Here is a 12462-nt window from a genome sequence, read left to right on the forward strand (position 1 = left end):
TCGAACAGATCAAGGACACTCTCCAGGATATAGGCATAGACGTGTTAAAGACGACCATAAAGATAAGACTACACCAGCATAAACTCAGATGGATCACTGCAAGAAGCAAACTACTAGCTGGCACTTCACCTTGCAGCAGGACAATGACCATAGACACCCTGCTAAAGCAACCAAGAAGTTTTTCAGGACCAAAATGTGAAATATTCTTGACTGGCCAAGTCAATCACACAACCTGAATCTAACTGAACACGTTTCACTCGTTGAAGACAAGACTGAAGGCAAAATGCCCTCAAAACAAACCCAGAAATTAAGATGGCTGCAGTACACACCTGGCAAAGCATCACCAAGGAAACCCAGTGTCTGATGACGTCTATGGGTCGCAGACTCCACGCAGTCATCAAATGCAAAGGATTTTCACCCAAGTGCTAAGATTTTAAGATTATGTTGATTGGTCCAATTACTTTTGTCCAAAATACAGGTAAATTTCCTCCATTAATTACTTGGATTGGACATTAGACTACATTGCCTGGTTGGGACCACAAACTGGACTGGTACAAATAATCTGACAATCGAACATCTGACAACCCTAGCTGCAAAGCCAGAGGTAACTTTACTTACAGGTCCAACAAGACCACTCCACTTCACTTTTCATCCCCTTGGCAAACTTCAGCTGACGCCACCATAGAAAAGCAATTCCAAGGTTAACTCTAGTTCTTGAATGAGCCCTGTTAGCTTGTCTTTTTTCTTTGCTATATCTGGGCCATTACAGCTGCTAGCTAGCTATAGCAACTAACACTCCGATCCCAAACCACAGGCTCTGTCGGCCACACCCAACCCTCCCCACAGAGAAGTGCGCCACGTCCAGAAACATCCCTAACACATTTCAGAATAACAAATAAAAGTAAGGGTGCACAAATTCGAAGATGTGAAAGTGATATGGTCAGATGAGTCATCCTTCACCATATTCTCGTCAAGTGGGCGTGCGGACCACAGGGCATGAGGGGTCAACTGAATGGTTTGATGAGTATGAAAATGATGTGAATCATATGCCATGGCCTTCGCAGTCACCAGATCTCAGCCCACTTAAATACCTATGGGAGATTTTGGACCGACAGCGCTCTCCACCACCATCATCAAAACATCAAATTAGGCAATATCTTTGGAAGAATGGAGTTCCATCCCTCCAGTAGAGTTCCAGAGACTTAAGCAGTTCTGGAGGCTCGTGGTGGCCGAACATTTTATGTTGTTCTTTCCTTTAATTTGTGACCTGTGTATATATATATATATATATATATATATATATACACACACACACACACCACACACATATATATATATACACATAATAAAAAAATTAAAAAAAACTAGTGTAAGCTTGATGCTTGAACACGTCAACAAAGTGTTCTAAAATTAATCAGGCATGTGGCATGAAATCATTTAGCAAGAATCAAAACTAAAAGAATACTATTTATTTTGACTTGATTTTGAGAACAGAAGATTGAACCAACATAATTTACAGAAAACAGGAGGGGCTCGTTTCATGAAAGCAGTATGCCAGTGTTTCATTCTCGATTTGTGAATAATGTATCAAAATGGGTTTCACAAAAAATAATAAAATAAAACAATGTATCGTTTGTAGATCATAATACATTTTCTACCACTCCAGGGTTACAACAAATCCGCTCTTCACGAGATGAGTTAGTGGAAAGAAATTCTATTGTCTTCGTCAAATGCTCCAACAAGTTGATCGCATATGAGCTTGCATGCTGTATTATTTTGTGAAACGAGCCCTATATTCACATTCAACATTCTGATACAACATTTAACGTTCTGATATAACATTTCACTTAAAGTGAAAACGGCACAAGTCGCACATCTGATTTTCAACACACATCAATATGCATGCTAAACAAATGCATTCACAAGCACACACACAAATTCAGATCCTTGGATTAAAACATGACTAAAACACTGATTCAAAAGTGCCCGAGTGCTGAATATGCACAGTTTTCAAATCTACACTTATAAGTGCGTTTTGTTTCTAGTTTTAATACAAAAACTGATACAAAAATAATACACAGGTAAATAAAATAAAAAATAAAATCATTGTCGCTAATGAGTTGTCAGCAGGTCAATATACTGCTGCACCTTAAATGGGAAGTCCTGCATGTAATTCCATGTCCAGACCTGGAGCAGTCTTAAATGTGTCCATGTCCCCATTTCACCGAGACAAGATTTTCACTGCATGTTAAAAAAACTGACAAGCCAGTGTACAAATAAACCCACTCCTGGGCACAGTAGGCTTCACCACATGCAAATATTCAGTGGGGATGAATGAATCTCTTGAAAATGAAAACTACCATGTTTAAGGAGAAATAATACAAATGGCAAGCTCAATAATAACGCGCTTATACAGAATATCTTTGGCTCGTAGACAGGACTGCTACAGATGCTCCCATCTCCATTACCACTGTAATAGAGGAACTGGAGAAATGTGTGACAGTATTCTGACAGTGCACAAGGCACGCACAACAAACACTCATTTGATAAACAACGCATAGAAACCTTCCAAACCGCGTTCGGCTCGCGAACGGCTGCAGCTCCAGCCATCAGCTTCCTGTGACAGACAGGCGCAGAAATGAGAAACGGTCCATTAGCCGAGTACAGATGTCGGCCACGTTCAGGGGGTCTCTCGACCTGGATGACTGCTCAAGCTGCTGTCGGAATTATACGTGTGAAGATTTCACACAGGAAGTGGAACGGACTTGTACGGCCTGGTCTGTACTGGCTCTGGCCTCGGGGTGGTAGGGTTCCAGGTTTGTCCGGCGCGGGGTTGCTCCGTCAGTGGGGGGAGTTGGCGGGATCAGCTGGGGGTCAGCTGTGGCGCGATGGGCGACGGGCGGAGGGCGAGCCCAGGCTCCTGCTGCAGGAGCCTGTACAGGAGCTCCTCCTTTTCCTGGCTCAGCTTCTGAATCAGCAGAGCCTCTTTCCTCAGGGCCTCCTGTAGGCTTTCCTGCTCCTTGGACAGACGTCTGTGGGGTAAGAGATGAGGATTTAGAAGAGTTCTAACAGCAGACACACCCTAGCTTTCAGCGGTAATGCTACCATTTATGCTTTTGTTACATTTAACAAACAGGAATCTGGAGGCTGCTTGCCCCTGAGCCACTGGCGATGAGTCAACCAGCAATTCCCAGGCTATGACTTTGGTGGTTCAGAGACGATGGTCCCGGAGAATCATTGAGAGACACGGTTTTTTCATATTGAACATAAGAAAACCAGCTATGCCCATCTATTTGTGTTCAGTACATTGAATCCCCTCTGGTGGAACCTTGCTGACACAACGAATAGTTTCTCATTCATAAATAACGGGAGTACAATGACACAGGTATGCAAGCCGAGTTACATCTTTTGCATTGTGTGAGTGTGAGAGGGGAAAAACAGGCTCATACTGGATCAGGGTTTGATGGCTACTGATGCGGGCCTCCAGGTCTTCATTCTGCTGGAGGACATGTTTCACTTGGTCCTCCATGGTGCTATTCTTCTCCACCTGAATCGGAAAAAACAAGACAGAGGCATCATCACAAATCAGACTTTGGATGACCAAGAGTTGTTTTCTTTTAAAATTTATACAACAAACTTAATTCAACAATATTGTGTGAGAGCAATGAATCATCAGATTCATCACTAACTTGGAATGAGGTACAGTATCCCAGTGTACACAAAGCACAGTGAAAATTATTTTCTGTGCTCACCACAGACTACTCTTACAGTGATTTGTTAATGAAAGCAGAAGGGGTTGCGGGAGACTAGCCAAGGCTGAGAGACGCACAGGGATAGCGAAGAGCCCAGTCTGTAAAAGACTGCTCCAGTTCAGACACCTACCAGCACCTCAGCCTGCTGCAGCTTCCTCCACTGATCCTGCAACTTCTTACTCTTCATCTCAATGACAAACAGCAGGCTCTCCAGCTCCTGTTCCCAGAATGCCCCAGGGCTTCCTTGTGCCTGGGCAGACAAAGGGACAGGTTAAAAGATCGTATGGAGGAAGGCCTGTTGCCACACGCTGCGGGTGACGTGCAGACTCTGCATGCTTAATGAATGGCTCGTGGAGGGAAATGCGACACCCCTGCGCTCACACCCGTAATTACCCATCATTATCTCGACACGCTAAACCAAAATAACCCCTCAACCTTAAAGACAACAGCCTCACGAACACACAACCGCCCATGCAACATTGCCATAGCAACATCACATCTCCGCCATGCTACACAAACTTCGAGACTATCATCTCTGCTGAGGCATCCCGGTCTCATCAGACCAATTAGCGGGTTAGACAAGCAAGACAAATTTTGAATCTGCTATGCAAATAAACAAGCTACGGTTCCGTTGAGTTGTAGCCGAAGGCTCATCCGGCGCTGGCGCACCTGAATGTTCCGCTGCAAGTCCCTCTTCAGGCTCGACTCCTCCACACTCCGCTTCAACTCGTTAAACAGCTTCAGGTCTGCAGTCAGCTCGTCTACCTTCGCCTGTAGGTAAACACAACTTGAGTGACTGCTCAAACAGGAACACTGACAGTTTACACGTAACCCCTTGTTTTTACAATTGCCTGACTTTAATCTTGCACCATATGTTCAGAAGGAATATTTAAATCGCACAGGAATCGGTCTCGCAAAAGCCAGTTTGTTTTCAAAACCGAGACCCATAATTAATAGTTGCGAGGCATTGAGTAATGGGTTTTCAGTAAAGCATTACATAATTGCAAATTGAGTTTCAGCTACAATTAGCATGCGTTCAGTAGAAAGTAATTTACACGCTAGATTGAACATGAGGCTAAACAGCTTTATAACAATGTGTTCCCTTTTTTAAAACCAGAGACATCACAGCAGAACATCATGATCTTACACGTCTTAGCTTGACAAAGAGAAGCATTGTACCTGCAATGAGGCCTGACCTGCTTCAAAATCCTCCCTCAGAGATTTCTTCTCTTGGTCATGCGCTTTCTTCAGTTCTATGAGGAGAAAATTACATATTAAAAACAACAACAAAAAAATAACAGTTTCCGACACTGTAAGCCTGTAAGCCTCCTTAACGCTTTCCTACACTGTAAGCCTCCTAAAAGGGGTAGCTTTTATACAAAATATTGGTTATACTGTAATCCCTACAGGAGAACCTGATGCGAAATGGGTCTAAAAATATCACACAGAAGTTCTTACCTTCAGTTCTGATCTGGTGCTCCTCGGTATTGGTCATAAGTTTCTTCTCATAAACCATATTCAAGTCTGCAGTAGTGTCAGCTTTTACCTGAGGACACAAACCAGCTTTTCAAACAGGCTTTTCCACACCTGACCATTTCATACAAGATTGTGATTAATATGGGTGCTACTGTGCTCTCTGCTACAAGCCATAAACATATCCATTGGTTTACCATTTCTAAAGGACAGCTTTGGTAATAAGTTCACATAAATTATTGCCGGGGCTTTCTAAGTGTGACACAAGAATGCCATGCCTTCCCTCAAGACAGGTCTGGCTTTGTTGGCCGGAGATTGTGGAGGAGATGTGCATGTCAGAGCAGTTTAACCCTCAACAGCAACACACAAAACAGATTCTGTTTGACAAACGGTGTCACTGGAAAAGTGCAATTTGCACATAGCCCATGACTGCATTTATAGCTTCAAGTTCACAATATGCGAGCCCTGAATTTTGTGCTTGTTCCTTAATGGCATTGAGCTCGAAGTCCTTGAAAAACACACATTTGCAGCCATGCAGTAACCGGAAAGGCCACAAAATGAGAATACTGAAAGGGCCTCAGGCATACGTGGTGGGGGCTAAGGGAGTGTACCTTCTCAGTGATGTCCCACAGCAGCCTGCTCAGCTGCTGGCTGTGGGTCTGCAGCAGCTTCTCCCTCTCCTTGGTGCCAGCAGCTTTCAGCGCCTGCTGGAGGGCCCTGAACTGCTGCTCGTATTGCTCGTGCAACTTCTCTAGGCTGGGGCCCAGCTCCTCAAGAGGCACCTTACCTGTGGGCAACAGACATACCAAAATGTATAGCCTAAACCAGGGCCAACACAAGCTGCATCCTGTATGGCAGCTGATGCTATTTGTTACGCTGCTTAACAACCATGTTCATATGATGATTGTTTGGGTTAACCTAACCCAGTCTTGTCACTCGTGTTGGTACATAAGTTAAGAGCACTCATAGATTGGATTACAACACTCCAGGAATAAACTTGAGTTCCCCATGGTGTTAAATATTTTCTGCATGAAATCCTTTACAAGTATTGAGCTTCACACACCATTTCATATGGCAGCTACCATACACACATTTTTAGGCCCATTGTTGCTTTACTAATAATAAAAACCCTAAATAATATAGGCGCTTACAGCTTGTAATGGATGTAATTATTACACTAACTATATTATACTTGCTCCAATAGCAGGAAATTTTGTCCATGATTTAATGTGTTTAAATGCAGTACTTAATTATGGAATACTTTTAAACTTTGAAAATGAATATGATCATTCACAAGGTGAAAATAATCATGCATACCAACATGTAATACAATTCAAATGCAGTGCCTTTGCTCTATAAATCCACAATTATTCAAGCAACATACAATCAACATAAAATACAAAATCTGTGCAACCAAGCCTTTCACTGTTTTACGTTACAACATGCGTTGTACTACCATTTAATGTGATGTAATGCATTTCAATGTGGTATCATACAAACTTTCACTTGTGCGTGAAACTATATAGTATAAATGTGATGATCACTGACAAACAATTTGGCAATGAACCACTCACTGCTTCCATCCTGAAGGCTGTTAATCTCCTTGCAATCCTTCTTTCCTTTTTTGCCTTCATTTTTTGTCTGTATGAAATAAACAATATGATACAAAAAGCATGACACAATATTCAAGACACTGGCTATTCATTTGCATTCTATGGTGATCCATAAACACATATTAAGAAAAACTGAAAGGAGATTGTGATAAAAAGATCTGTCAAAGACTCCTGATTGATGTTGGAGAACTGGTGCTATGTTAAGCGCACAACAAATATGGTGGCTTGACTTTTGTACCAAACCTCCTAAGGGAAAAATGACCCCTTTGTAATGACTCCAAATGGACACGAAATGAAAGAACAGGCTGAGGACCTGCCAGCTAGCTCCACATTTCTGCATTCCCTAAAAAGTAACAGAAAGCAACAACCAAAGAGTCCTTTGTACCAAGTCTTCCTAATTGCTTGAAACAGGTTCAATTACAAGTCAAACAAATGGGGGGTATTTAATTGGTCAGTCCCCTCTGGACCACTGCCATGCAAAAACAACAAAACTGCTAACACAACAGAATTTTTCCCTGTTGACTGTATAACAGTTACAGGAGTGACAAGACTGCAACACTCATGCAGTCAAACTTATTCTGCAAAAAAGCCTCCCACCTGATCCACTAACAATCCCCTTGTTACACTACCGGTTGCAGAAAGCTTACTGTGAGCATTACATTTTATGATATATTTGCAATATACTTTATAATCTGTAGGTAAATCAGGTCACAGCTTAATGAAAACAATGAACCCTTGCAGTTACATTTAGACATTCAACCGTAAATATGATCAATTCTTATTTGAGAAACAGCTTATGTTTTTGATGAGACCAGTTGTTATCACTTGGAGCTCCAGGGTGCCCATGGGAAAATCATGGGATGCCCCTTTAGCAGTTTCTCACAGCAGACCGATTATGTTCCAATATCAACAACAGGCTCAGTTCAGCAGTGCTCTTCCAGACTGGGTCAGGCTTAATCAGGAGCCCTTCAGAGAACACTATCAGGTGCTCAGCTTCTGCTCTGTTTGGAGTCTGTTCAGGAATTCACCCTTGAACTACTGAGACTGAAGATACAGAGGCACACGAGTTCAGCAAAGTTAAGACAAGCTTGTGCAAAGGAACTGTTAACAGCATCAAAGGGCGACACACCCCAACAAATGGTACTTATGATGCCCATCATGCAGTCTTGAAGGATCTTCTCCTTTTGCAAAATAAAGTCAAAGACAAACTGGTGTGCATTGGGGCTCTGCTCTTCTTCCACTGTGTTATCCCAAATAATTTGGGGTTTTCTTGTAATGGCTTGTCAACAAATACATAAACACCAAAATCACATTAATGCCCACGGAACCCACAAAATGAAACAATCACAGTCAGAAATGTGAAATGCTAAAACATTCTTCTTTCTACAAACGGGTGAACCGTTTCCTCCTATTTGTAGCTCCACAGATCAGTCTTTCTTAGGAATGTGAACTCCATACAAGGAAGTACAGGCCTTCTTCTGTTCACCATCAAACAGCTATCAAAATATTGCATCCATCAATAGCTAGCACAAGGAAAGAAAAAGACAACCTTGGATCTGGTTTATGTCTTAGGTTTTTCTTTTTTTTTTTTACAGGGGAAGATCTGAACTATTGAACTCACAACGTTTAGCTGGATAAACACAACAGAGGTTTCAGACTACCTGAAACAGCATTTCTGTAGTCTATAATATGAAGCTGAGAGGCTGGAGTCCTTTTCCAACAAGTCAGCTGTATTACCCATTGCACTTTAATAATCTATTGTTTTATCAATAGATGTTTTATCTTAGAAAAGGACAACACAATGAATTCACTATTTTTACATTGGCCATAATTCATGTGTGACAGAAATATTATACACACCATTTTCTGTGGGGAAAAACACCCATACATATTCAAAAATGAACCTCAGAGTGCCCTCAATAAGGTGGACCAAGTATACAATAAGTCAAGTTAGTGACCTGTATATGCCTAAAAGGCCCTAAAGCCTCAGGGGGTATTTACTCTAGCAGGAATTCAGATTTCAGAATTCAAAATTTATGCTGTAGCTCAACATGGTCAGGGTTTTCAACCAGGTTATCATGTAGGCATGATAAACCTCCACCCAAAGAAAAACCAGTTTACATCTGCTTGTGTCCAGTCACATGGTCTAGCATTGAACATGGCTTGAACATTTTCCTTTTTATCAGTTTTTGAGCTAGCTTTTTCCCACCTCTGAATAGCATGCATTCTTTAAAAATCCAAAATTCACAAGTAGGCTACTTTGCTGGCATATAGGTGTAAAAAGAGGGGTGGCTGACCCTGGATGCCATTGGAATGGGTGAAGTGTAAGCCTAGCAGCTGAAATCTATAAATAAATAAATAAATAAATAAATAATTATATATATATATATATATATACACGCTAAATGGTCAAAAGTATATGGACATCTGACATCTACCATATCATCCAACATTATGGCCATTAGTATGGAGTTGTTCCACCCTTTTCTGCTATAACAACCTCCAGTCTTCTGGGAAAGCTTTATACAAGATGTTTTATCATTGCAGGGGTCTGCTTCCATTCAGCCAGACGAGCATTAGTGAGGTCGGGCATTGATTGGGCGATAAGGTCTGGCTCACAGTTGGCTTTCCAAATGATCCCAAATGTGTTGGATGGGCTTGAGGTCAGGGCTCAGTGTAGGCCAGTCGTTCTTCCACACTGATATATTTCCCATGATGTGGCCAGTGAGAACAGGTCTTAAATGCTAAATACAAAAACAAACTTTATTTTCAGCTTGTTTTTTTTGTTTTTTTTTTAACAAAACAAACGTGAACCCCCGTTAACACTTCTACAGTTGCTTCACGTCCATCATGACAACAGATGGCTAGGTGATCAATGCCTGTTACAACTCCAGGACACGTGGTTGTCCTCAACTATTTCCTTCTCTGTCTAGCATGCGGGAACTCCATCAAATGTAGTCTTGTGCCACCTTACGCTGAGTGGCAAAGCCGGCCTAGAACTTGAATGCATTTACAGCACATCAACTATAAAAAACTTTGGGGTCTCAACAGAAGTCAACCCAGCACCTGTTACAGCCAGTCAGCTGACAAACAATGAAGGCTAATCAAAGATTATACAAGCCTTAATAGCTTCTAATGGGTAACTACAAAGCATAACTATGGTGGCCCTGATAACTCCGCAAAAGAAAATTTCAACTTTATGTGACAATATTCATCTACTTTAATAAACAGATTTTAAATCCCCTCACTGTTAAAGTAAATACATGCTCATCAACACTCAACCGATGAGATGAACAGCATGTACATACTAAAGCACACTTCTTTCAAAATAAAAAATCTAAATTTGTAATTTCATATGAACTACTACAACATTATCCTATAGCAGAGGTACAGGAGTAATTAATTTGCTTAATTCATTCCAAAAATCAGAATCAAGTGATTTGTTGCCTAGGAGGGACTTTCTTTTGCAGACATGTTTTTCAAGAACCTCAACCTCCAGAACAGGTAAAACCATTCCCATGCTCAATTGTGAGGTAAATTATTTCACACTGCCACAAGGCTAGTTCCACAATAGTGAAAAAACGAAAAGCCAGGCTATTTAAGAACAATCAAAGCAACGGATAACGTCTGAACAAAACAAAAAAATGGGAACATAGAAACAAAATCAGCTCCACAATCACACGTAGCTAATATACTCTCTATAGTCACAGTCCATACATTTCGTACACATGAAGATTGATGACATTCTTACATAATTCTTCCAAAAACAAGCAAACTAACTGCTGTAAAGGCTGTTCATCTGAAAGTAAACAGTAGCAGCAGACAGGCCCACTAATCGTACGCACCTGAATAAAAATCATCTTGTTATTTCGGAGATACGCTAACAAAATAGTAACTTTTAACTACATCTAACGCGGAAGAGAACAAAACGCTCTAAAGGAATCTCGATCCGTTACAAGACCTGTCAATGCGGAAATGTCAGCAAGATTGCGGACGACTTAAAAATAAAAATAAAAAAGGGGAAACTGTAGGCTACAATTCGTTGTTTATTAAAATAAACAATAATACATTGATTCAGATACCCCTTTCACCAAAAAGCTTATTGCAACTTTTCACAAAGAAACAATGCAACCAAGGCGTAATAAACAAAAAGAAACGTGGCCGGGTAAGCTACCTCACTCACATCTGCTGCCTATAAAATTTTTTTTTTTTTTTTTAATTTGAAACCTTTTGAAAACTTGCAGGCTACAAAGCATGCGCGTCGTATGCTATACAACCCCAAAACGAACCGCCATTTAACTGAATAAAAAATAAAGTGAAATTAACTTTTTAAAGTTTATTTTAAATAGTCCGTTCAATTATAGTTTGTTTCAAGAGTGTTCGTTTTGAATTCGCAGCCAAGTTCATCAGAAAACAATTAGCTAATGATGTTTACAAGATGAATAGGAAAGTATTTGTAGATTAAGTTCCAACAATTGAAACTAAATCAAATAGGCCTATTGTGTTTGCATAGTTAATAGCTACCTTCTTCCTGAAGACGCCCGAACACACCGAACTAGAGCAGCAACCCATGTCTGTCAGTTTCACCGGCCGCACCGTAACCCCAACAGAAACCCCAACTTAAATTTAAGTGCTTCATGTTTCACAGGAGTCGGCGATGCACATTTACCGTAATGCCACGAAAACTCACGCAAACATGCAATGCTTCCCCAAACTAACCAACGCACAATGATACCACAAGAGCTTGGTAGAATTTATTATCACCGTACACAATCTGTGACTGTCCTAGTATCACCAATAGCGCCATTGAACATTCAGATGTTGCAAGTGGAGATGGAGGAAATGTACAGTGAGTGATTTATTATGTCAATTTAATCCCTAGCAATAAAAAGCCTCACAAGAAAAACATGCAAAGCTTGGCCTTCCTCACCTGTGTGCTCTCGTCATAATGAGGGAACATGGTTCACCACTGTCAACACTGTTAAGGCCCTGCACCACATGTATGGGAAATATTCACAAACCGTAATGAAAAATGAACTGGATTATGCACATATTTGTAAGGCTATAGCAGGAGCTAGGAGTGTTGTCTCTTTACATGCAGTTACATGTTTTGAATATACAATTATAAAGTTTTTTTAAGTATGATTTTTCAAAGGACTTTTGGTAATGACAAGACTACTTCAGTTTTTGAGTGGCTGTTATTCATCTTTGACTGCAATGTCAATGACAGGCAAGGGTGGCCATAATTAGTTTAGTGATATTTTATAAATTGAAGGCTAAATGTGAACTGAGCCATATTTGTACATGTAGTGAATAAAACATGGAAATATTAAAGTGTTCCAATAGTGGAGTTCTGGTGGTTTTGTAATTATGTGGGGTACCTTTAGATGGCAAAGTTCACATCAGTCATTACTTAATGATATAGAGAGACCATTTTCCCATTTCTTTCCTGCAGAGACGGTGTCTTTCTAGAGAACGATGTCCATGTCAATAGAGCATAAATAGTTGCCAAATGGTTTGAGTAGCATGGCACCCATATTATCCATACGTATGGGCCTTCTTAGTTTACCAGATCTAAAGCTTAATGATTATGTATGGAATATGCTAGAATGATTTCTAAAACA

At 40.7% G+C, this 12462-nt stretch overlaps 1 protein-coding gene across 1 annotated transcript; it reads right to left on the minus strand.

Moving 5' to 3' along the window:
• Positions 1-1454: 1454 nt before the first annotated feature.
• Positions 1455-11512, minus strand: ccdc69 (coiled-coil domain containing 69). Its single transcript, XM_035411575.1, has 9 exons — positions 11363-11512; positions 6800-6866; positions 5837-6012; positions 5211-5298; positions 4932-5005; positions 4422-4523; positions 3883-4002; positions 3450-3547; positions 1455-3032 (listed from the first exon to the last, which is right to left on the minus strand). Exons 1-9 carry the CDS (start codon positions 11408-11410, stop codon positions 2864-2866), a joined length of 942 nt encoding a protein of 313 aa, XP_035267466.1. The 5' UTR covers positions 11411-11512; the 3' UTR covers positions 1455-2863.
• Between the last annotated feature and the right edge of the window lie 950 nt (positions 11513-12462).

This window comes from Anguilla anguilla, chromosome 3 (genome assembly GCF_013347855.1).
Source record: "Anguilla anguilla isolate fAngAng1 chromosome 3, fAngAng1.pri, whole genome shotgun sequence".
NCBI lineage: Eukaryota > Metazoa > Chordata > Actinopteri > Anguilliformes > Anguillidae > Anguilla > Anguilla anguilla.